At 35.0% G+C, this 27,568-nt stretch overlaps 1 protein-coding gene across 1 annotated transcript in view; it reads left to right on the forward strand.

The window, feature by feature from the left end:
- The window catches only part of EYS (eyes shut homolog), an 852,840-nt gene that overhangs the window by 484,464 nt on the left and 340,808 nt on the right, over positions 1 to 27,568 (forward strand). The window contains exons 30-32 of the mRNA XM_019287512.3: positions 14,366 to 14,490; positions 18,054 to 18,178; positions 21,487 to 21,739. Of these exons, the coding sequence (XP_019143057.3) occupies positions 14,366 to 14,490; positions 18,054 to 18,178; positions 21,487 to 21,739 (503 nt within the window). The remainder of the gene's footprint in view (positions 1 to 14,365; positions 14,491 to 18,053; positions 18,179 to 21,486; positions 21,740 to 27,568) is intronic.

The raw sequence follows: 27,568 nt of genomic DNA on the forward strand, positions 1-27,568 counted from the left end.
CTCATGGTGCACCTGAGAAGGGCTCACCTTTGTGAGCAGCCATGGTGTGGAGCACTGCAGACCAGGGACATGGCTGACTCAAAGAGACTCAGGCCTGAAGAAGTTATAAAATAAATAAAAGCACTGTTGGGTAACTTTCTTAACAGATATTTATGATAGCTCTGTGAGCGCCGGGAAAGAATGAATAAAAGTACAGGAAATCAGTTAAATCAAACCTTTGAATGTAAGTGCTGATTGTTGTTCCTGAGTACTTAATCATGAGATCTTAACTTCCAATATCACTTCTTGCAGAGAAGGTTTTACAGTAGCTTCAAACTTTTTACCTTATCAAGTAAAGTCAGGTGTAGTCTATGGCATTTCACACTGTGGGTTGAGCTGTGGAGTGCAGTGGAAGTGACTGAAGGCATGGGAACTGTCCTGTTGATGGCATTTCTTTGTCTAGCAAGGGTTGCAATCAGTGTTGGGTTAGGAAAAGCGGAACACAAGATATATAGTGGAGCCATGAACTAGTTTTGGCATCCTGGTGCTCTGAATTGCTTAGTTACTGCAGAAAAACACATTAGCAAATGCAATTAGAGTTGTCTATACAATTTCCTTTTTTTTTTAAGTGTTGGTCTTTTATTTGGTGTTATGCTCACACTTTCAATGTCTATCCATAAAATAAAGGCTGACATTTGAAGTCTTCCTTATACAAAATGTGGTGTAGGCTGTGAGGAGCCATGAGGATGCTCATGTCTTCTCTGTGAAGAGGAGCGTGATGCTGGTGGCGGGGGCTTCTTCCTTCAGAGTGTTTGGGTGCACTTGGGTTTCTTTAATGCAGCCACTCACGCACAAAAGGCTATGACTTGTCTGGCAGTCACTTGGGAAGTGAGTACTACACTGTCCCCAGAGGGGCCATCCCCAGAGCTGAAGCTGGAACGGGGCAGGCAGCAGTCACTGAGCTCAGCATGGGCGCTCCAACAAAGCAAATCTAGTTCAGACCCAAAGAAGCTGAGACAAATCCTGAGACCTTGCAGTGTCAGGTCAATATAGGGCCTGTATTCTACTGTTAAAGGCACAGATCACATTCATTGGAGTACAGTAGGTGTTAAGTGTAGTTGTTATTTTCCTTCTGAATCTGAGACACACAGAGGCTAGTAACTATGGTATGGGACCTCTGGGAAAGCTAAGCACTTCCAGAAAAGTAGCAGGAAGCCTGATGGAATACATTAGATTGCTGAAATGGCTCCTTGATATCTCTATGCAGGTGACTGAATCCCATCCATAACACTATAGCTAGCAACCAAACACCAGGAAACAAAAATAAGCACAATACACTACACACTGCAGATGGCAAGAATGAAACCTTTAGTCAGTATAAATGTTCTAAACAGTTTTAGAAGTAGCATGTACAAAGTTGAGTAGATAAGGCACACGTTCATGGTTGGAGATACACTTTTTAGGCAGATAAGGATTTGAAAAGAACCTCCAACTTAGTCCAAGAAGATAGGAAAGTAGTTGCATTGTAGTAGAAGTGTTTTAAATAGACAGGGGAAGATAAACATCAAAGGTACAGAAAAGGGATGGATTAAGATAGATAATACATTATTTCCACAAAAAACTTTGCAAATACAGTTTATAACTGAGCACTACCTAACACCATCTTTATGCTTATGCTCATTCTATCCATTTTGGGGAGAAAAAGTGGGAATGGGAAAAGGAATCCAGTTCTTAGCTTTAATCAGGAGCTAGATGTGATCTGTTTTCAGCAGCGTTGGTAACTTAGCACAGATAGTCATTAGTATTTGTAAGACACTAGACAATGTAAAATGTAAATTTTCCCTTCTCATATGTAATAGGTATGCTTGCCCTGAAGGGGAATATCCTGTGCTAAGAAAAAAGAAAGATGTCAAAATATGGGGGAAAAAAGTGACATTTTTTATTTCATCTACACTAGAAATTGCGAGTACCAGTTTCTATACATGTTCTTGTTTATCCTTAATATCTATTTTAGTTTTTTACTTTTACCAAGAACTTTACTGTCTGTGCATTTTTTATGGAAGGTATGTATTAGTAACAAAGTCTAGAGATTTTTTTTGTTTCTATGCAGGATCTTGTAATTACACAGTATAAGATGAAAATCAACTAAGGTTCTAGTATTGTGTGGAGCTCTTAGTTAAAAACCACCTCTTGCTTCATCCCCATTGACACCTATGCAATCTTTCCAAGAAGCAGCATGTAGTATTGTTCTACATGATTCTTCAACAGTCGTCTGAAATAAAGAATAAATGCTTTACAAATAGCAGAGTCAGTAGAATGTTTGCACAGATGGTTCTTCACAGTTCTTTCTTTTCCCATTGATTTCTTTTATTGTGTTTTTAGCTCTCCAAGAACTATTATAGCTTTGTCCATCCTTTCAAAAAGATGATCTGACTTGCTGTGGAAATGTTGTTTTTAAGTTTTAGCTACATTGAGGGCAGTCAAATGTGTCCCCTGATAAATAAACTGACTTAACAGTGTTCTCTACTACTATTAAATGAAGCTATATGCTCTCCTAAAATATCTGCACTGCAGAAATTGCTGCGGATGCCAGTAATCTGGACAGGTTTCAATATTGTCTGATCATGCTTTTGGGGAATCTAATGTAACAGGTTTGATTTCAAATGAGTTTTTCCTAGTCATGAAGGGCTTTTTTTTATATATCACAGTTTGTTCTTGCTGTGGTAGTTCACCAGCCTTCTTCCCTGATCACCACCATGGGAAAACTTTTAGTGTTTCTCACTTCAGCCAAAGAAACAGTAGCAGTTATTAGTCATGATTACAGATGTGTAAGCCTGCCTTATGAGGAATGGCTAAGAGAACTGAGTATGGTCAGTTGAGAAAAGAAGGCTTAGGTGAGAGGCTTGCAGGACCATATTACTATGTTCTGGTATCCAAAGGGTGGCTACGAAGAACGTGGAGACTTTTTTCAAGGTGTCACATGGAACAGATGAGAGGTAATGAGCAGAACTTGCTCCTGAGGAGATTCTGATTGGACACACAAGGGAAATTTTTCACAATGAAAACTATCAGCCATTGGAATAATCTTGATGGGGAAGTGATGGATTGGACAACATTGGATACTTTTAAGATTCAGCTGGAGAGGGTGCTGAGGAATCTTATCTAAACAATGTTTTGCCAAGAAATGTTGGACTAGATGATCCTTCAGGTTGCTTCCAACCTGGTATTCTGTGAAGTAGCATTTTTTCCAGGTGACACTATTGCTTCACTTTTGTAAGTCAGTCTGTGTTTGGAAGGGATTGGTTTTTGTCAGTGTTTCCGAATTTCATAGTGCTTGATACTAGAAGTACCTGGCTGAGCCTGTAGGTGTAGAATGCACTAGAGATATTAGAGAGAGATGAGGAAAAAAAAAGGTTTGATTAAATTTTAAGTCCATTTGCCTGTCCCAGTATGTCACATTAAAACTTCAGTGTCTCAACTGGAAAAGAGACATGCTTTGTATGTAAAGTCAAGAATTTACTATAGGTCTAATTGGAATCAAAAGTCTTGCCAAAAATGTATTATTAATCTAGTTAGAGAAGTACTAAGGCTTACCATGCAAGTTATCCAAGTACTGAAGTTCAACCATGGTAATAATAGTTTAATGCTTGAAACTGATAAAAAAACTTTATACTTCCATTGGTTTGATTCAGGGAGAAAGGGTTATGGTGCATTGTTATACTGAATCCTTTGCCCAGGGAATGCAGCGCGGGCTGCTTCTTTCTGGTACTTGAGGGGCTTATACTAGGGGACACTTTTAAGCATTTTCTAACATGTCCTATACCTTGTTTCTTTTGTTTTTCTGTGTTACATCTGCATTTTTTTATGTAAGTGGTGTTTTTATGTATGTTGGAAGCTTGTCTTTTGTTACTCCTAAAGACATTTTCACCCAGCTTCAAATGTATCATCTCTTCAATGATCAGTAGTTATTCAGTGATCATTTTCTGATAGCCTTCATCTGTCATCCTGTGTTTATATTTTTCAAGGCATCAACTGTTATGCAGTACTTGTGTTCTAAAACACCACATAATTTATTCTGTGCGCAAAAAAATGTGTCACTGGAATAGTACTTGTTATCACTATCTGAGCTATATTGGAATTATTATAAAAAGAGACATACCAGCACACCATTGTACAAAGAAAAGCAAAACTCGAACAAATTAGATAAGAGTCTACTAGACCTAAAAAAGCTAAAACAAAGCTCCAGGCAAGCGTAAGACAAGGCCAGACAAATCAGGCTTGATAAGCCCCAGTCTACAGCCTTGCCGTGTTAGAACAAACCCTGTGGTTTCTTGTTCAGCAATACCATATTTACTGAGCTAAAGGACTACAAAAGTGAGACACAGGACAAACTGTGTTGATATTATTTGTAAAACTGAGAATATATTCTGAAATGGAATTTGTTACAGTTCACTTATTTTTGAACAATTCACAGCCAAAATGACTAACACTAAGAATCAGCTGAGACAGACACTGTGAAATGATCCCTGGGGATTCTAGCAATAAACTATGGGGAGTAGGGAGGTTGGTCTTGACAGTAAATAGCAGCCTGCTAATGAGGTGCTCACAATTCTGCATTATGAATGTTTTATCTGTATTATCAGAGTTGGGAAGTACAGAGGTCTTAAATAGTACTTAAAAAATTAAACTGAAGTAGTACAGAACATTTTCTATCAGAAGGGTTAACTCTCTGGGTAACATCTCCTGTAGCATTTTGTAAACTCTTAACTTATTTTGTAAACTCTACTAATTAAAATCTTCCATTTTCATGTTCATGGTTCTCAACACAGTCATGTACACACAGTCACACACACAGGAGCTAATTTAAACCAAGGAAATTAGACAAGTAAATGAAGAATAGGAAAATGGTGTCTGATATTAATCTGTTTTGCTGTATCCAGGATTTTGAATGAGTGCCTGGATAGCAGAGAGATATATCAATGGATATTTTAAGAGTTTATATCAGCTAAGGACCTGTCTTAACTTATTCCTTTATGTAGAAGAACTGTTAGTAAAAAGCTTAGAGAAACTTCTGTTTGAGAAAGGATTGACCAGATGATAGCTTTCCTCTATATGAAATCTGACTGCAAATATGGATTATTTTAGCAAACAGCTGAATGGTGGCTTTTCATCAGTTCTGCAAGGACACGTGCACACACACACACATACACATTCCTGCTCCTCCTTTAATTCTGCCCACACTAGTGATGTGTGAAGAAATGCATATACTTTGCAATTGGGTAGGTTAATAAAATAAAGAAAGGAGTGTGTTAACTCTAATATATTTTCATCAAGGCTTAGTCATTCTGGTTATTTTACTGTATTCATTCTAGCCTGATATTCCACAGATTAACCTTTCCTTTAACACTGTCACACCCCACCAACTGTGATTTAGCAAGTACATAATTTATCACTTAATAAGAACGTCCATGTTAAGCACAGTGGGAGCTTTTACTGGCAGTAAAATCTACTTTTCTCATAGGGAAAATAAAGGCTGAATCCAAGTGGACTGAGAAAGTTTAAGGTCTCTTATAATGAGAATGACCTTAGAAAGAATGGAACTTTTTATTAGCAAATGTTTAGTATGAGTTGTGATTGTCCCAAAACATTCTTTGAGAATAAAGAACATTATTTTACATACATTAATTAAAGTGTAGACAATGTCCAGAGTAACACTGTGTGTCCAAAGTAGTTAAAAAGTAGTTTTATTTAGCCCACACTGCACTTACATTATTATAGTCAGGAATAAAGCTCTATATATAGTCCTTACTGTCTTATGATTCCATGGTCTTTTTCTTTCTTTTCTATAGAGGTAATTAGTTCTCTGTTCTATTAACTCTTTTACAAGCACAGAAGAAAGCTGAAAAATTGCAAAGCTTCCAGCTCCTATCTTGTCTAAACAATCTGAATCTGTTTGGGGGTTTTACATGCAACATTCCTCCTCCGGGAAGAAGGATGCCTTGCACTGGAGTATGCAGCTCAATGTGCTGATAGGGTCACTCTTCCAAGACGATAAAGGATAAGCTGCTTCTCTTTCCTTCATTCTTTAGAAAGTGTTGATGTATCAGTTCATTCTTCCTTACATTTATCAGTGTGAATATAATTCATAGGTAATAATAAGGGGTAGAGATGGGGTCAAAACCCAGTGGCAAATGTCTGATGTCTTTAACCAGTCAGAGACTCCTGTAAGCCTATGGTAGGTTCTGGTTGTTAGTGTTAACATTTGGATAAGGTCCCAACCTTGTGGTTTGTAGCTTCTGTTCTAAAAGTAGTTCTCCAAGAGGATGGCACTATTAATTACCCTTTTTAAATTCATTTCACCTTTGCAAAGATACTCAATATAAACAAGTGATGAATATGGAGAAGTTCCTGACTATAAGAATCAGAAAATTTACAAGATCTGAACTTGGAACTCTTGGACTATGTATGCTACTGCTCTTTTCAACCTAATTTTTCTCTAACTATTTTCATACCACTCTAAATTATATTATTCATTGAATTACTTTTCCCATAATCTAAGAAAAAAAAGCAGAAAGAGAAAAAGATGACTTGTTATTTCAGGTTATAGATCTCTGATTCTGATATGATAGGAACAGAACTTTAGGTGAAAAAGTAGAAGAATACACTTTAAAATCAAATATACATTCAAGTGTGCTAATACCATTTTTTTTTCCTTTTTGATTCACATTTAGTATTCTTTAAAATAGAACTAACATTTCCTCACCACCATGGAGAGTTATAATTTATTTTTACTTCCTTCTATGGGGAATTTTACTTTAGAGTAAATAAACTTGCTTCATTCTAGACAGTACATCCAAGGATAATACAGAAGAGGGAAGGGAAATAAAAAAAGCAACATGATATGCTATACTTGTAGCTTGAGGGAAGCTTCATTGTCAGTGTTCTAAAATTAACAATTACAGCCTCACCTTTGGGAAGGGTTTTAGAGAAAATAATCTGAGAAAAGCTCTCAGGATACTTCTGTAAATTCCTTAGTGGCTGCTTTCTCAAGTTCTCTCCATAAAAACATGCTTCAAAGTACATCAGGAGAAGCAGTTTTCAGTAGTATTAGTGATAAGGCAGCTGAGTGATATTACTTTCAACTCAGTCTTTTGGCTTATGAAGACAATCAGTTTAACCCGCTAGTGAAACCAGAGTACCAGAAAGATCTATGCTGATCCAGCGTGGGATCCCAGAAATCACTAAGAGTTCACACACATGCACTCATGATGTGCACACATAAGTCAATAAGACATAAGTCAATGGTCTTTTTACATCCTATCAATTTTTCAGATTCCAAGAGCGATAGAACATGTATTTATTTATTTATTTATTTATTTAACATCATACACATTGATTGGGCTGTATGCTGCTTCATCAGCAGCATCCACAACCTTCAGACAACATGGATGACCACACAGCAGACAATCTACTTTATGTGGTACTTTCATTTTTCAGTGTTCCTTAGGAAATTCCTGCATCCGAGATTAATATGATAAAAGCTCAAAATCTGTAGCCAGTAAAACCTGCATGGAACAGTTTCTACCAAGCTAAGCTGATTACGTGATCTGTCCAGCACCCACATTTTTTGTGTTCTTTGAAGGCCATGGTAAAGCTCACTATGAAAGTTGTTTAAAATTCATGATGCAAAGCTTGGAATAATGGTATTACCGCAGGCCTGGTTCCTACAGTATATCACCGTGTCCCACAGCTATAGGGAGGAGGAGGAGGAGAAGATCCAGCAGGCAGGAATTGTGCAGCAAGATTGATTTATTTAATTATTTTACAAACTCTTTTATAGACTTTTTTCTTCATAGTCTAATTGCGACAAAGGACCAGCCACCCCTTGGGGGTGATTGGCCAAAATCCTAAAACATCCATTATCAAAATTTTCTACTATACCATAAACAAGACTTTCCAAGGTTGCAGGTGGCTTGGTTGTTTACATTCCCTGCTACCTCTTCTGTGAGAGAGAAAATTCTCTCATGGACTTAGAAAAATAACAAGAAGATCCTCACTAACAGCATTTTTGTACCTACATAGTGGAACTTTTGAAAAAAGCTGAAGTGATTTGCCCATAGAAGTTAATTCTAAAGCAATGAGGAGCTTGGCCTTTTTAGGTAATTATAAAAACTTCCTCTCCAAATATTCTATCAGCTTCACAGTAACATGCCCATAGCTATTGATCTCACTTTTAATCAAACAAATATAGCAAAAGTTTCAGCAACCTGCTAAGCGAAACAAGAATTCTATAACAGATTCTACTGCCAATAGTTTTTTTATATGAATAAGTTCAATGTTACAGTCATCAACTGTAGTATTGTGAGAAACAGAAGGAAAAAACAAACCAAAATCATTCCTACCTGAGAATTATATTTTATAATTGGGCCTTAAAGTTTTTGTTTGGTTTTTCTATTTGTTTTTTTGGTTGCTTTTTTACAGAATATACTTAAAATACAGATCAATTCATGAGTAAATTCATGTTATATTACTATTTTCTAAGATAGGTTCCTTAGCAAGGTTCTGGCAAGCCCTGAAGAGGCCTGGTCCTTGTCTTAATTGCCATAAACAGAATTCTTGAGGTAAAAATAAATTGAGAATTTCAGTACTTGTGTAGAAATCATTGGAAAAGCATGAACCATAGAAGTGGCTTAAACTTGGCTAGTTACCAGATGCCCACCCAGCTGGAATTTCACTCCTTCTTCTCAGTAGGATGGGGAGAGAAAATAAGATGGAGAAGCTCAGGGGTCTAAATAAACACAGGGAAACTACTGGCTAAAATTCTTGACTTGGGGACAATTTAATTTATTGCTAATTTTAAATAGAATAGCATGGTCAGAAAAAAACATCTCTGCCCCATGATCCCATCAATCTCTTTTTCACAGGCTTAACTTCACTTCTTGGTCCCAACTCCTGTACCTCTTTCTCCTTTCCCTACATGGTTTAGGGGTAATGAGGAATGGGGGGTTGTGGTCATTCATTGTGTAACCTGTTGACAGTACTTTACATAAATACTCATTTATTAGGCAACTTTTTTTTTTCATGTCTGTATTGAGCTAATACAGATAGACATATGTATAAGATAAGAAAATAGGACACACAGAAATTAGAGCAGCTAAGTTTGAAAGAAATAAAAAGATCTGAACATTCAAAACTTTATGAACATCACACCATAACTTTCAAATGAGACATTTCACTTTTCAAACTAATGTCGGTAATGTCAGGATTTTGGTTTGTTCTTGTATATCTTGAGAAAAAAAAGTCAGTTAAATAAAATAATGTTTGGTTTTTTATATTTTGTCTGTGAATAACCCTACTTAAAAGGGCAAAAATGATGCATTGGCTTCCAGTAAATTGAAATTTACTATCCAAAAGGTTAGCTGTTAGAGAGTAAAGTATGATAAAGACTGAATTTCTATTTATCACCGTAGAAAAATTTCCCCTGTGCCAAAAATTTAAAGCTTTAAAAAATCGTGTTGTAATAATATGTATATTTAAAAAGAATCTGTGCTCTTACTCATTTTTCCTTTAAAATTAAAAAGGTTCTGCAGAAGTTTGTAGTGCTAAAACTTCTCATGAAGGCCATGCCTCAGTAGTGCTAAGATAAGGGTCATGTATTTCACAGGAAATGTCTCTAATAATCCTGAAGCTGGTTAAATTATCTGGTTTTCCTTGCTCTTCTTTTTTTCCTTTCCAAGCTGGCATATGAGCATCGATTAAAGGAATGATAAGGTTCATGTTTGATCGATTTTTCACTTCTTTAATTTAGACAGTAAAACTTTCTATCACATTTGAAGTTAAGAATTATGGTTGAGATAATAGAGGTATGATTCTACTGGAAGTTAAAAAGGAAAAAGTTGCCTTGCAAATGTCAAGGCACCTTGTGATCCAAGATGATTAAAACTAAACTGTTTGCTATATGAATCCCAAGGTGCTGCTATATCTCAGCGTCCATGACATTTAGCCAGTGACTTTTCATAGCTTGTTAATAATGTATAGCAATCCCAGTGTAAATTTGCAGTGACAGATCTGGCCTGTTACAGTAGAGAAGTTAACTAGATTTATTTTGGACAGAAAATGCAGATTTGAAAAATAAAAAAATCATGACTTATGTCAAAAGCGACTGCACATTTACAAGACTATTTTAGCTAAGACAGTTGCTCAGGAGATGTGCTTTTCATATTGATCTGTTATTCTGCCCAACATCCTACTTACCTAACCGAGAGGTATCAGCAAAACATTACCAAAGTCATCGAGGTTAATACTTACAAAGAAAAACTGGTATCTCAAAAAAATTTCATAGTGTCATACTGGTCCACAAAATTCTTTGATTTTACCAGGTTGTCTGAGTCACATAGGCAGGTAAAGGTTACAGCATAAGCGTTCTTTTCTAAATACAATTGCTGTTAATCATTGCTCCCAGATAAACCTAATAAACTTCTTTGTTGTAGAAACCATGCTTTTTCTGTTTCTCATATCTCACTGATTCACAAATTATTCATAAGCTGTAAAAGGTCACAAGGCAGATGAAGAAAGAGAGGGAGAGAGAAGGAAAAGGGTACAGGGAAAAAAAATAGACTCAAAAGATGAGATACAAAGACTCAAAGAGTGGTGAGTTACAAGAGGATATAAATCAGTGTTGTAGAGAAAAATTTGGCTGATATTTGGATTCTTGTAGATTTTCTCTGAGTCAGAAAGTTTACTAACAAAAAAATTTACTGTGACAATAGCCATAATTGTTATAGATCAAAATCCTTCATTTAATTCTCTCTTTTCAGTCTTTTGTTCAGATACTGCATTGGCATATGCTGAAATTAAGATAATTACTCCTGATAATGATTGATATAAAGGCACAAGACAAAAGGGATTATATTTGCACCACAGTATGTCAGCATCTGAGATAAAAAATCTGCAGGGAATGACAGAAAAGAAAAAGATCTTTGCCAACATCCCAAAAACAGGTCATAAATAAATTGTGAATGCATTATTCTTACAGCAAATTAGCACTATTTTTTTCTGCCTTTCAGTACCAAACTATTGATCTTATGTTGATACTTCTTTAAGTTTAAAAGCTCAGCCTTGACAGTGCATTATCTTACTTTATCAGACAAGCTCTAGGAGTTATTTGCTGATAAACCTATATGCATTTACTTATAAAGACATAAATTGCTTTCTACTAGATGGCAATCAACAGACAAGACTTGCAGTGACCATACCTTCATATGAAAGCTATCTAAGAGCCCCTGTTTTTCATTTGCAGAATGTTCATATCCCAAATACCACACAGAAATAAGTTCCAAAGTATTTCAATTAGGTTTACTTCTATTTATAGCACAAGAAGTGTATTCCATACCTACTTAACCTTTCTAATGTCAGTTGTATTTGAATTCTATTGTTTCTGTCCCTTCTAATGTTCTAAAAGAAGTGGCAGAAGGGAAGTAAGAATGTGAAGAGGCAGAACAAAAATTCAATTTTCTTAAAAAAGGAGTAGGTATGAAGGAAGGTGGGAGTGAACAAAAAGTTAAGAAATTATTGAAGTGCTTGTCATATCCTAAGAAGTGCTAACTTCATTAAAACTCTTAATAAAGCATAAAGTTTATTGCAATTTTGGGAAATCTGTGAAAGTTGCTGATACTAAGATGTTGTTTTAGCTTTCTTCTAGTTGTTTCATAATTGCTCAGAATAATTTAGTTAATAGCATTGCTGTCTTCGCTGTTGTGAAGCATCGTTTACATCTCATCATGCTTTTTGAACAGAAGCAAACTGAATACTGTGATATTCCAGTTTTTACCAAAAAAATATAACATGTCAGTATGTTAAAAGCTTCCAATATTTTAAAGTATTCTATAAGTTGAATGATTGTCTGACATGGGAAAAACAGTACCTTGTACATATTGATATATGTCGGACTTGATATACTGGATATCTAGGTGCTTTCATGGGTTTATGTCTTCCATCTAAATTTCAATTTGAAGGCATATAACTTTTCTATTTCTGGTGGTGTCACAATCACTCTATATGGTATTACACACTTAATAAATATTTGGAAAGCCTGCAGTACAGAATAGGTTATTTTGCCAAACATTTATACATACATATATATACATATATATTTCTACCTCAGTGTCTATAGAGTTAGGCCCATGGTTACACAGTTTATATCTCTGAAGTCTCAAGGCTTTGTAGAGCCTTGAGTCTCTGAAGTCTCAAGCCTTTCTGAGTAGGAAATTACACAGAGTACTACTGATTCTCTCCATGGGAGTTATAGCAACCTAATCCACTAATCATTCTTGCTCCAAATAGTTATGACCACAGGAGCTCAGTAAACTGCTCTAGTCTTTACTGGTGTCTACTTCTCAGCAAGTATACACACCACATATCAAAATGTGCCAAATCGAAGCAGCCAACAGAAGAGTTCTTAAAAAGACTTTTCAAGCATTTTTCAATGTTTGACTTTTACAGACTAAAAAAATCAAGCCCACACACCTTAGATACACATATGTGTAGTTGTCCTGTCCAGATATTTTACATAATTTTATATTTCTTCCAGTTCATTCTGTAAATGCTTTTTTATTATTAAAATACTTATAATTACACCAAAGTATAAAGATAAATATAAATTGAATTTAAACTGGCACAGTATTCCCTATGTCTAGTTGCCTTTTTTTCCTAGTAGAATATTCTTTCCACCCTTTTCATATCTGGGAGAATTTCCTCCCTTAAATTTGTTTTTTTGGGTCTTTATTTATTTATTTTAAATATTTTTTTCTTAATACACTATGTAGGCAGTGTGAAGACAAAGGTATATGAAGAAAATTATTTAAGATTACAGTGAGCAGAATCATCCTTTGCATCTCTTATTCCACCGAGCATAGGAGAATGCTAGGGTGATTACAGTTGGGTATGTGAAGTTGTGTTCTAACTACTGGACTTCGACATTTACAAATAAGATCAAAGGACCAAACTGTATCTTCTCAGTGGATTTTTTAAAATGTTTTTCAACCAAAAAACATGTGGGCTTATGGCTCACTCATTAAGGTGTATTTTCCATGTTTTTTCTCTCATATATTATTAGATATTTGAAAAATAGTAGTGTGTGCCCCAGTTTGTACATTTTCCAAGCAATGTGCCATAGCTGTCATCTGTAGTTGATGCAGACTGACAAATCTATTCTGTTGTCATTGTTTTGGTAGATTCCAAATTGCCATTACCTGGAGTGTATTCGATATAAAATGAAAAAAACATGGTCTAATAGTTAAAGCAAAAATAAACCAAAATATATGTCCTGGTGCATAGTGTAATGATCCCTCAGGAGGTGTCACACATACATGTTTCATGGTCCATCCTCCTCTTTTGCTTCACGATCTGGAAAGCTAAGGTAGACACTGCAGGTACCTCATTCCAATGATATCTGTTGTATTCACTCAATGTAGCACCTTGAGGAGCAGGTGACATGACTACTTGGATTTACTCAAAGGTAGTTTGTTAATGTACTCATCTCCTTCTAAGTGAGGCATAAACCTTTATGCTTTTCACTAGAGCCAAGACAACGTACAAGATATGCACCAGCCGGTAACTAAAAGGAGTTTTTGAAAACATTGTTTCATGTGAAATATATCCATGTACAACACATCTCAAAAGGGTAAATGTTATTAATACCATTATGGGACCCTGTTTTTTAGAACATATTTGAGTATATCCATAAAGCTGTGTGTATGTAGGCAAAGATGTGCTTCATTAATGAGATTAGTAGGATTTTTGGACTTCATTAAAGGTCTTGTGAGTCTTGTAAACTATATGTTGAAATCATATGGGACTATTTTGATAACAATTATCACATAGAATTTACAACCACAAAAATACAGAAGAGTTTTTTCAAGAAAACTAATATTTTATACCTAGAATAATAATAAAAGCATGATCCCTGAAGATTAGCTTTTATGCTGTAGTTTACATTTGATAGTACACTTTTGTCAACAAGCAGGTTTTCAAACATAGACTGCAGTTACTTAGCCAGATTATTTTAGTAGACAGTCTCCCAAGAGTGCGTTAAGAAAGGTTTGTATTCACATTGATAGAACCAGTACACTGTAACTGAGACTGTTATGCTTGATTATGATCCAGATGTGAAATTTTTGGATGCATTTTGCCATCATAAATCCCTTAAAAGATCACCATGTATCACAACATGAAACTTGGAAGTGTTCCAGTAAAATACTTCTTGAAACAGAAAATAATAAATGATGTCTTGTTAATGCACATACTTTGGACACATTGTTTCCACACAAGGTCTATTTTATATGATGTTTATGCATAGTATAACACTCTGGAATGTTGTTTGCTTCAGGTGTCTTGCTGGATTTTCTGGACAATTTTGTGAAATAGAAGTTAATGAGTGTAATTCATCACCTTGTCTACATGGCTCAACCTGTGCTGATCATATCAATGGATACACTTGTAAATGTCAACAAGGTAACTGCCATATGACAGAGCAATCTTAAACAATGATAGTTTTGAATTATCAGTGTTACTAGTGAGTAAGTTGGCAAATCATATCAAGCTCTTTTGTTGTATACGGACTATAAGGTACAAAAAAACTTACTGTCTTTTTGTCAAGCTTTTTGAATGAAATCTAAAGATAATTAACTACTCTAGTAAGCATATTAGAAAGGCTTCAAAGTAAAATCAGCTCATTGAGGCAGTCTGAAGTATTATTAGAGACAGGTTTATTGTGTATGATCTTTACTAATGTAACTTACTGACCAAGCAGTCAAATAGTCACTATTTAACAGCAAAATAATTTCACTACCTGTAGAATGAGATTGACTGAAAAGAAATTCTGAGCAGTTTAACTAACATTTTTATTATTATCCTTATTGTTGTTGTTGTAAGACGTACCCATGCTTATGTCTGCTTGCTGGGATTAAAAGAATTTTTTTAAAACATTATAAATAGAATGAAAGATGGCACTTTCTTAAAACATGGGAACTGTTTTCTAGTTCTGGCATAGATCAACTAAAACAGGTCTAGTGGCTTATGAAAATATAAGAGATTTTGTATTTACACAAAAGCAAAAGTCACAATCAGCCTGCATTGTCTTGCAATCACAAATTTAATCTGTTCAAGACTACTCACAGTCTCCTGTCATGTCTGCTAATAAAAATCCTTTTGTCAATGTAAGTAGGATTTCTGATCCCTATACATAAGTAGCATCCTGCTCCATAAGTTACTCTTAAATTAAGAATTATATGAGTACCTGCCTCCTGGAACTTCAATTTTTCAGTTTAAATCTATTTACTATTTTACTGACTAGCACTGCTGAATAATTTCTGTGATAGTAGTGACTCAACGTTTCTTAATAATTATTTTAGAGATTGTTTAGATATATTCTGGATGATAAATGTTCTGTTAATCCATGCTATCTCCATACATCTGATCTACTTTCTTTGTGCCAAAGTATGTTCACATTGTTTGTTTTGATTTACAAGTAAAAACGTCTTACCAAACTCTCCTGAAGTCGTGACCATATATATGTTACACTTTTCTAGAGTCTTTCTACTCATTCTTGTTCTACATTTAAAAGAAAGCACATAGTGAATTGAATATTAATATATTTTACTCTTTTTTTTCATTCTGAATTCTTCTGAGGGCAATTAACAAAACTATATGTAAGAGATCTTATTCAGAAAAGTATGGAAGATACTGAAGCAAATACATGTGTAATGAGAGTCAATTTGGCAGTTTATTAATTTGTTTAATTGGTAATAAGGAAGGATACTCTAAAATGTAAGACTAAGTATTTTTGGCTTACTAGAGAGTAATTACATGTTGCTTAGAGCTATGTTGCTTACAGCTTAATATTTTTTTAGCAACTTTTTTTTAATGTCAAAAAGATACTTGATAATTCAGAAAAACACTATATTTTTGATGTATGAACCAAGGAGTGAAAAATTTTTGGACTTTGTCATACAGAATTCATGATAATAAAGATCTTTCTGATCTTAAAAAATCTGAGTCATGACCTAACTTCAGTACTATATATGCGCCTGTTACTGCATATGGCCATATACCCCTCCATCAATATTAGTTACTTAAAAACTTAAAAGATGCATTTTTTAGTCATTAAAGTGCTTCACATAGAATACATTGCCAAGTCCAATTTTTTCCCTCATTTTTAAAGCTTATTAAAATAATACAACAAAGATATTTGAATAGGCATTTAAGAATTGCTTACTAGCCAAGGACTGTGATTGCTGTCTCTGTGCAACATGGAAATTCTTGGTATAAGTGGGAGAAACTTCTGTGGGGCCTTGGAACTCACTCCTACAGCTAACATGCTTTAAACACCTTCCAACCCAACCATAAACTACCTTTCTTTTATATTCCTTTTAATAATATCATTCGTTAGTAGGGGTGAAAGAGCTGTAAATTATTTGTCCACCAGATTAAAACACAGAGAAAGAACCACATGCATTAAGTATATACATCATTTTTACTTTTTTTTTTAATTAATACCATATTTTCAACTGTTATTTGAGGCTCTTAAATAGCTGAAGAGATAAGGTTACAGCTCTGAAAAGGGGTGAATTTGAAGAGGCAGGGGAACTTTTGAGAGGAGTAACTTTTTTCAAAGTTGCACAACTGAAGAAAGGGATTAGAAGAAAAAAATATCATCCAGAATATAGAAATACTTAGGAAAAAAATCTGCTTTTTTTTTTTTGGCAGGCTTTAACTGTTCACATATAATAAATCTTATATTTCTCTTCTAAGCTTCTGTAGAAACATGGAGCTGGGATTGGGGATTTTTTGGTCTGTAAAGGCAACAATGGGAAAGAACTGGGCAGATAGTCTGATATACGCCTCAACAGATTCCCTGTTGTAATTTAATGAAATGGAAAAGGGATAGTACCAGGACTGAAATAGGAACAAGGCAGATGATTGCAGCTTTCCAAAAACCTCCAGAGAACAAAGTGAAGCATGTGGTGACAGCATGTGATACCAGGAAAGGGAATTGATTTAGCTCTGACAAATGCATTCTGTAATGGATCATGAATTTTGTCAGCTATTGTCCCAGTAGCAGGCCCCATACCCTTAGAATAATAGATGCACGTTCAGGTTCTGTGGCTGCAGCTTCGGGCTGTTCAGGTGCAGAAGCAGCATGGAGAGATGTAAACTGTATTCTAACTGCACTTCAGACAGCTCAAAAGCAACAGCAGCTGTTGGAACTAATAGCAGGCTCATGGATGTGAAGTCTTTAGCTGGGCAGGCTGCTCTTCTACCAGGGCAGCTAAAGCAAGACTGGAATGTAACAGTGGATCCATCTGATGTATAGTCTGAGGCAAAATCTGAACGGTAGCAACTAGATTTGTATCAGCTGAGGACTCCTAGGGGGCTTATAGTGCTGTTGGGTTTATTTGTCAGTTTGTTTAGAAATAGTAAAATAAAGAAAAAACAAATCTGTAATGGGTGGTGGGAATGTCATGGCAAGAAGGTCTGGTGTTCTTCAATAACTAGCCATATTTTACAGAATTCTGGGTTTATATTTACCAAGCAGATGGACTGCTTCCAGTTCAGCTTAGCCTCCAAGGAGCAAGTTCAAGACAGGCTTCAATTACATGATCTAAAACACAGCTTTGAGATGAGTATTTAGTCTCTAATGTATGGGTATACTTGTAAAGGAGATTTTCATAAGAAATGCATATCAATAAAATTTCTAGTAATCTGAGAACCTGTAAGGAGACAGCATCTCAAGGTGTTCAAACACAAAAGTATATTTGCTCAGAAATTGTCCTCCTCATTAATCTGGTACAGTAATCTCAGAGTTTATCTTTTTAACTCTTTTTCTTTATTTTTTTCCTACTTTGAGAAGCCATAGCCCAAAAAAGTTCATATTCATCCCATAGTATATATCTCTATATATGTGAGAATGGGTGATAGTTACTCATACCTTTGTTCCACTGACAATCAGTAAATGGATGCAGATTTTAATGAGTCTCGCTTTAGGGTTTGCTTTGCTTTTTTTTTTTTTCTGACAGGGTGGGAAGGCCTCCACTGTGAGTTGGATGTTGATGAGTGCATATCCAACCCCTGCATACATGGTATCTGTGTTCAGAAGGAGCCCAGCTTTGGTTATTCCTGTTTTTGCAAACCAGGATTTGTGGTGAGATGCTGAAAATCTTTCTTACCTTTCCCTTTACCTGGCTATTCATCATTGCACAGAAAATACTGTATGTAAACCTTTTTGTTTTTAACCTTGCTCTGAATTGTTGATATACTTCTTGAATTAGGTGGAATCACAGGAATGATGTATGCTTTGTTCAAGGAATTCATGAGGAATTTCCCTCTTTTCCAGTGACTCTTTGCCCGCAATTTTGTAAAGTCTGTTTTTTTTACCATAAGGCTTTGGTAGGTCAAAAATGCATCTTAAAAATGCAAATAATCAGACTAAATTTACTGAGAAACTATCCTGAGAAGGAAAAAACTATGTCATAAAAATGAATACTATTTTTGTAGAGTGTTTTTTACAGAGTACAATGGATACCATTGAAACTTTCTACAGACCACAGTAACTGCTCTCTTTTTGTATTCTAAAGCAGATTGGCTTTCTAAACAATGTCAAGTGATGATGAGGGACATATCACTTGAGGGACACAGTTTTTTATATGGGAAACAGTCAGACCCTCAGTTACAATAATCTTATTTTTTTCATTAAATATTTATGCTTATCTTACATGAACTGTAATGGAGAAGATCAGTTACACGATTTTTTTAGCATTTATGTCTCACCCAAAAAAGTCTTCTGAATGTCAAATAAAAGCACCAGAAAGAAAGCTTAAAATTTGTTTAGAGAAATTATTTTTCCAATTAGTGCAAAGTTTATTGGTACAAGTCAGTGTTGCATGACACTGTAGAGACCAGAAGTACAAATAAGCACAAAAATGGGTTAGAAGGAGGATAGATTCATTGTTATTCAAATTACTCTTCTGAATGTTACCATGGTCTAGGGAGTCTTTGATTTACTTATTGCCAAAAGTTGGAAAGGTATATTTGGTGAGTTACCAGATGCAAGCTCTGCTTGTTTTCTTCCTGTTTTCTTCCCCAAGTATTCATTAATAGCTCACTGACGATGGAGCTAAATAGATATTTGACCCATGGGAGCAGCTTTTCTATTAGTACATAGCTTGAATATTAATTGTACAGTGCATTGCAGAACAAGCAAGGCCTTACAGAAGGAAAAGTAACAAACCTTTGAAGCAGCTGAAATTTAAGATGCATCATCTTTGCTTTTATTCTGTTATTCATTGTTCCATCTTCAGTCCCTCAAATTCCACTATGCTTTGGGAAGGAATATAAAAGTAAGAAAACACAGTGGGGGAAGCACCACATAGAAAGATTTTTAGCATACCTATCTTCAGTTTCAAAGATAAGAAGTTAAGGTCTAAACACCTCAAGAGGTATATTTGTTAGGTCCCAATGGGTTCTGGTTCCTAACCATGAGTACGTATGGAGTGGAAATAGTGGAACTCACAGAGAAATAAGTATTCAAGGAAATCCAGCTACAGTGTGTATGTAAATCTTCTGTAGTCTGTGTCTGTACTGCTACCCAAAGTATGGATCATAAAGTATGGGTCGTGAAATCTCTCATAAATTTTGAGAAGAAAAGCATATCCAGTGGTATATGAAATAAGTGTTTACTTTTTAACTGGAAGCATCTGTAGACATATACCTACTTTTAAATACAAATCTGCACAAGCTAAATGATTCCATCCACCTGCATGGAAACTGTTAAAGCATTTACAGTCATTTTCAATGCTATCAAGTTTATCTATGACTACTTAATGTACCCTTCATGCACACTGGAGGTTATCCACATCTGCTTTGTTTCTATGAGTCATAAAATCGTAATCAAATGCTCTTCGTCATTAAATGTAGTAGTCATAAAAATGTACTAATCTGTCACGGGAAAGTCAGAAGGAAACGTAAATTTATAGGATTAAGAATGATTATGATCGTGCTCAAACCGATCATTTGTTCTGTGTGTGGAATTGGAAGAGAGCAAGCAGGAAATGCATTGAAACTGACATATAAATTGGCCTGTTGTTCCTTTGTGCTTTGGAATACCGATACAGCGAGTGATTTTATAAGATGCCATGAATTTACCAGATAGCTCATCTGCTTGCCAAAACGAATTAAGAAGTTGATTGAAACAAGAATGAATGTATCTAAATCATTCAAAAACCCTCAATTTAACCTCTTCTGTTTTAAACCCTGAATAATTTAAACTACTTGTTAAAAAAGTAGTTTCAGTTTTCATGTCTACATTTCCTCCTCTCTCTCTCTCTCTCTTGTCCTTCCTATTGTTTCTTAATATCATAAATTAGTATAATGGAGTTGACAGAGATCTCAGAAAATATATGTTGCCCCAAGTTCTGTGTGAATAGTTAGCCAGGTAGACATGAAAGATTATTTAAGCATGTTGTCTGAAGGAAAGTGTGGAATGAATACATGCTTCTTGAGCTCTAGAGAAGGCTTGAATTTTTTTTTACATGTGCCCCAGTTGCAGGAGGAGCTTCACTCCAAAATTATATCATGATGATATATTGTCAGAGATGTATGTCTTCAGGGATGACAGTGGGTCTATTTTAAATAGTTATCCAAATATGTAGGATCCTTCTAGGGTAGCTGTTAGCTGTCTGTCTTCACGTAGGCTATTAGTTCATTGCAACAGAAGTGAAAATAAAATGAACCCAAGCCTGACTTCAGCATATATTTATTTCACACTTCAAGAATGCATTTAATTCACATAATTATTTCTTGCCTTTTTTACAGACCACTGAATATGAACATTTTTACTTTATTACTAGGGAGGATATTTCAGACTTCCCATGAATTGTTACTCTTGATAAAAAATAGGAAGTGAATGCCTGGTCCAATTTGAGATTGCTGCTATATTTTTCCTTTTCTAAGCATTATCTGTGAATGCAAGGTATTAACAGGGAGCTGTGTGCGGATTTGGTAAAAGCAGACAACAAACAATGGGCTGCAATGTACAAAAAGAAAGCACATTAGCTGGCAAGTCAGAGCAAACCATAGGTTTTTAGACAGCTAGGTCCATTGCAAATAGTCTTTTGTAAACCTACTTACTAACTGAAGATTATTATTTTAACCAGTTTTTATTACTGGTGACAATACTGTCTTTGATTCTTGGCAATTAGTAATCTGTGGGGAAATTATTTTTATTGATAAACAGATTCAAAATATCACTTAGTTAAAATTTAATGTATAAAACTACACTATTAAATTAGTTGAGGAATATTTTCCACATAATATTTCCTTTTGAAAGCATAAACAGCTTAATATAAGCAAACAATATTTTAGAATCAAAAGAAAGTAATAATTGTAACTAACATCACTATGAAATATAAATTGTCTTCAAAAATGGCTTTTTTTTTGAAAACTCTCTTTCAGGGACGAAGCTGTGAGCTTAATTACAATGATTGTCTTATACACTCCTGCTCCACTGGGTTTCTTTGTGTTGATGGAATAAACAATATCACCTGTTTACCTACTATGCCCCAAAGCAAAAAAATTGGCTCTGAAATGGCTGAAGTGTTTCCTGCTGAAATTTTAGACAATGACCTTCCATCAGCCCTGGCTGTGTCTATGGAACTTTGGTCTAAACATGTTTCTCCTGATTTTCCTACAGGAGAGGTGTCCCAAGGTAAGTAAAAAGAGCTTCTGAACAACATATATGTCAAACTGCTTTCCCTGTTAATTCTTCTAAAATGGTAAGAATATTGGAAATATATTAATTTTAATTATTGAGAATTTTTTTTTACTTCCTCTATTCCCTTCTATATCTTTTTTATTTATTCCAACATCCTTTCTTAATTGCATTTATATGTAACTGTAAAATTACTTTTTTCTCTCAAAAGAATTTTTCCCAGCATTTTCACATCCAGTAAGGAAAATTGCACTTTCTCTTAGCTGGGTTTTTAGTTTTCCAGAGTGTACAATTTTATATGCCTCATATTGTGTTCAGTAATCTCTGACCCTAATGCCAATCTTCCCTTCTTCCTTGGCTAGTCAGCAGGAGAGAAAGATAATTTGCCTTACTCCATGGGGACTTTGATTCTCTTTTCTCCTAGTTCACATGTTTTCTGAGTGTTTCTTCTTCTGTGCATCTAGATGTTTTTTGACTAAAAATATATTCGACAAAACTCTCAAAGTTTCTGCCATTCTAATTGTTTGTAGTGATGTTTTTGGGAAGCCAAAAATTGCCTATCCTGTTATTTTAAAAGCATTTGCAGAAAAGTCAAAAGCAACAGAAGTGCAGCATTTTATTGTGAATGTTGTACCTTCATTATGGCCTCTTCACTTTACTAAAAAATATTATTTTACAGATAGCATGTATCAGGCATTCTCTTTACAGACAGTTTCAGAATTTTTTGCTTATATACCTCTTCAAAGTGATTACTTGTATAAAAAAAAGCAAGAGTCCTGTTTTGCTTGGATAAACAAGTAACGAGTAAATGAGTTTTAGAGAATGTTGGATTTGGTATACAGAAATCTGTTGGGATTGATTGATTGATTGATTGATTGAACTGCTTGTTCTGCCTTTTCCTTCACAAGAATCACATACTCATCTTCCATTTTTTGATTGATATTGTCTGACTATTTTCCTTCAAAGACCATCTGTTTATAATCATCATTTTCATCACTTATGTTCTTTAAAGAGACAAATATAAACTTGACAAAATGATAAGCTACTGTTAAACAGCTGACAACAGAGAAAGTTCAGCTAATACTGGAGAAAAAACTTCATGATCCATATATGGAGATCTGTCATTGGTGAAGTCAGGGTATTTTCTGTAACATTCAGCAGAGTAGTGTTTCTCAAGAACTACTTTTCACCAATATAGTTAATAGTAGTTCTGAGTTCAAAACACATCTATTCATAAATGTAGGTGAGACCCTTAAAATATTTTTGAAAACAATCGGATCAAGTGTTCTTATATATATCTTCTTCCTACTCCAGGTATAGACTTACTGATGGATACGCTGAAATGTTGTCATTGTTTGAATCCCCTAATGATGATATCTTGGTTTTATTGGCACAAGTCACATCTGTGCAAACAGAAATTTGTAAAATTTTAGTGACAAACCATTTATTTTTACATACCTGTTATCCTACTCCAAGTTCTGCCTTATACAAGTATATTAGCAATACTGTACTGAGACAAATGACTGCTGTGCATGATAAAGAACTTCTCATGAGTAAGCCCTGTTACCTAGACTTCACAGTACATCTGCAGTGGAGTCAGTTTCTGGCCTTTATCAGCTGGTGTTATCTGTTGAGGTTCTCATTTCTATTCAGAGAACTTTTTGAGGTGGTGGGGTGTTTTTATACAAAGATAAAAGTGTCTGTCAAAGTTCCCAGGTGCTTGAAAGAGATTTATTGTCATCCAGCAGCAGCTGATATGGCACCTGCTGCCATACCTGACACAGATGGCTATTCTTCACATTCTGCCACACAAGCTAATAGATCAATACAGAAGCAGGTTGAAGGCTGCTACAATGCTGACAGGAGATCAGCAACTGAACAGTTTCACCTCACTACAATAGTCTTTTCAGGATTTCAGGTGTTCCTTTCATCACACTTACATATAAACTCAGGAGGTATCTCTATAGCTGTAGTATGTAAGTATAATTAACATTTTTGAATGTAAAATAGGTATAGAGAAAAATGTATATCTCCTGAGATAAAATTTTTTTGTATGTATTATAATTAACTTGCCATTTCTCATTCCAAAATGAGAAAAATGATGGCTGTGTTTTTTAAAAGCAGCAGTATTTTTAGAACATTACAACATTTCAGAAATAAATTCAGGGAATTAAAAGAACACAGGAAAACCTATGAATTCTGGAATTAAGTATTAGGGAATATTGATTAGTTTCGTCTACATTTTTATACTATATGTTTATAAAACAATATGAATGCCCGTAAAGTCAATGAGAGGTATTTTGCTTTTTTTTTTTGCTTTTCATTCTTTGCTTGGGGACTTGTGTTGGAAAAAATGGCTTTATATCATTGATTTAAATCCCTTAGGGGAAAAAAAAGTATTCTAGATCAGGAAAGATATGTATAAAGGTGCCAGAAGACAAATAAAACATTTTTGTGGGGTGTAGAATAAAATTGTTTTCCTGTGAATGCTTGTCTTTATAGATTTCATTCTCAGTATGCATACATAAATACACAGATGAAATTTATACTGCCAGAGGTGCCTCCTGATACTGTGCCTGTACTCAAGAGGTCAAGTTGTCTAAGCATACCATTGCGGATTTCCAGCTGATCAAGATATGACCTAAAAGGAATTTTGTTTGGGGTTTGTTGTTGTTGTTGTTTGGGGGGGGTGTTGTGTTTTGATTGGGTTTTATAGTGGGAAAAATAGATGAGGAACAACAATGTATCCCCAAAAATAATAGCTGCAATTATGTTGATGCGTAAGCAAATCTATGTCTTTTTTATTGGAAGACACAGGACTATTACAAAGTCAAGTGAGAAATGCTCTTGGATGAGTAAGATCTTTAATACGCTGGTGTATCCATAGTAGAAGAAACGTGTCAAGCTGTTAAACCTGATGTACTCTTCTATACTTACAGACTTAATGTATTTGTTAATAACCTGCATTACTAAAACTTGAGAAAAAATACTGATGACCCACCCATATAATTTATACTCTCTGCAAAATGGTTACTATGTACTTTTCATATATTTTAGGGTAGTTATTATCATCTGGCAATAAGTAGGTACATTATAGCAAGTTCTAAGGTAGCTTAGAGTAGCAGGGACCTCTAGAAAAGGACTATGACAGATCAGATATATTTGGCAGAAAGACATTCTTTGATCTGGTCTCCAGGTGTGCTTTTCCATTGCCATGCCTTTGCTTGTGGCAAATAATGTTCTGTAAATACATTTATTATTAATATATATATATATATAGTTATAGAAATGCTTTCATGTGTCCAGAGGGGATGATCTAAATACTTAACCTTATGTCTCTTAGCACTCTGCAAAGTTTTGTACGACTGTTTCAGTTTCCCATGCTCTGCCAGCAAGTAAGTGCCCAATAAGCAACAATTGACACAACCTGAATGCAGGGAATCAACCTTCCTTCCTTCCTTTGTTCCTTCCTTCCTTCCTTCCTCCCTTCCTCCCTTCCTCCCTCCCTCCTTTCCTATCCTTCCTATCCTTCCATCCTATCCTTCCTACCCTTCCTTCCTCTCTATCTTTCTTCTCTATCCTTCCTTCCTTCCTCTCTATCCTTCCTCTCTTTCTGCTCTTTCCTTCCTTCCTCTCTTTCCTTCCTTCCTCTCTTTCCCTCTTTTTCCTTCTTTCCTGTGAGGGCAGCCAAGCATTGAAACAGCTTGCCTGGAGAGATTGCAGTTTCCATCCTTGGAGATACTTAGAACTGAACTGGACAATGTCCTAAGAAACCTGTTGTAGCTGACTCTACTGTGAGCAGGTGAGGTTAAATTAGATAAACTCCAGAGGTCCCTTCAAACCTCAGTTGTTCTGGGATTCTGTGATGCCCTCTAATTGTTAGGACAGAATGGCCTTTCAGACATTGTTTATAAAAACTCTTAGAATTCTCTGCAAGAATCAAGGTAGTCACCCAGAGTGGGATTCATCTTACCTGTAGTTATCCACTAATTAATCTGTGTAAACTATATCACTGTAGTAAATAAAGAAAAATGGCACCATCTGCTTTAGATGTCTATTCTGGGATAAGATGCAAACTTTTCTCCTTTCCTTAATATATACTATTCTGCTTCTTTGTACTTTTGTTTTTGGCAGAGCAATTGAATATTTCTTTGACTTTTCTGTTTGTGTAGTGTATGTGGATTGTGGAGCTCACAAAAATATTTGAAAGACAAAACCCAGTGGAACCAGATATGAATGTTAACAACACATCTGCTACTACACAGCAGCTAACTAGGTTTACTTTACATACATTAAACAAATACTTTGCTGAAGTGGATTTTCATCCCTTTATTAAGTCACCTACTTTCTCTGCCTAAAATGTGTTCAATATTTCATTATTTCCTTTAAGACTGCCTAACATATGAAATATGTTCTGAAAATATTAATAATACTCAAATTGATAAGTGACTGCAAAACTCTTCATATTCAGTATATTTTTGTTTAAAATCTTGCTCTGCAAAATTTCAAAATTTGATTAAGTTATTGGTTAAACATTCCTAGCAGAAAGCAAAACTCAGGGTTTTGGTTTTTTGCACACTGTTTTTCTTCATAATGTATTGCTTTTTCAGCTTTCTCCTTTATCAAGTTCTATTCAATTATAGCAAAAAGTGTACACTTGGTTTCTAAAAAATGTTGAAACTAAATTATGCCTTTGCTTTCTAGTCATGCTTTATCATATTGAATTTTTTATATTATATTCACTAGATTTGTCATCACTCTCATTATTCCATTATTCATTATTGTCTTTTATCAGTGCTGCCAGAATATTATTTTTTCATCCTATTTTAAGTTCTCTGTTCTCAGTATCTGTAATCATATGCAGTTTTTAAACACATTGTATCTGGTACATCAAGACAGGAATTACTTTTAACATAGTGAAGTTACTAGCTATGTAGGTTAGCATGGAATTTCATGCAAAGTGAGTGTTTTGAACACTGATCCATTATTTGTGTTATATTTCTAACTGCTAGAAGCTTGAACTTGGTAACTTTCCAAACCTCTTTCACAAGCAGTCATTTTCCCTAGAGTTCTGGTAAAGAAGATGTAGAAGTGTTAATGCAAGCCTGGCCTGCTTTTGGTTTTATTTAAGTGCAACCTGCTGCCCTGCAGGCAAAAGCATTTTGATAGTCTGTAACTTTTAAGTGTATTTTTTACTCTTATTGCTTTGTGCTCAGACTTCTAAGCAAGCCAGGTATGTAGGAAAATCTGTGGGAATTCTATGTAAATGGCTGTCACAACAAGAAAAAAATTAAAAATAAATTAAACCTTTCATTTTAAAACTACACAATTTGATATTTTCTAGGTTTCTGTATCAAAATGAATTTAAATTCCCTTTTGAGCTGACAACAATCTTCTGCTTTCTAACCATCAAAAGTGTTCTAGTAGTATTTAACTGTCTTCTAGGCTTTGCATTGTCCATCTGCACAGAGGTTCATTTTTCTTGATATTCCCAGCTACATTGAAGGAGAAAGAATCATGACATTGGGAATAAAACTCTTGGCATACCTGCCAATGATAGCAGATGTTGACTTTCAGGTATGGTGTTGACTTTCAGGTATGAGAACAGTATCTGTGCCAGTCAGTAGCTCTTGTCATTTAGAGTTTCAAAGCCAGTGAGATCTATGAGCATCATCTATTCCTGGAACAGAGAAATCCTCAATCGCATCTTCTGTCTTTGAAAAATAGTACTCCAAGAAACTTCCTACAGGCATAGTTACCTTCTTTATGATTGGAAAAAACAAACAGACAAACAAACAAAAACAAACAAATACGAAACAACAATAA

This window comes from Corvus cornix, chromosome 3 (assembly GCF_000738735.6).
Source record: "Corvus cornix cornix isolate S_Up_H32 chromosome 3, ASM73873v5, whole genome shotgun sequence".
Classification (NCBI taxonomy): domain Eukaryota; kingdom Metazoa; phylum Chordata; class Aves; order Passeriformes; family Corvidae; genus Corvus; species Corvus cornix.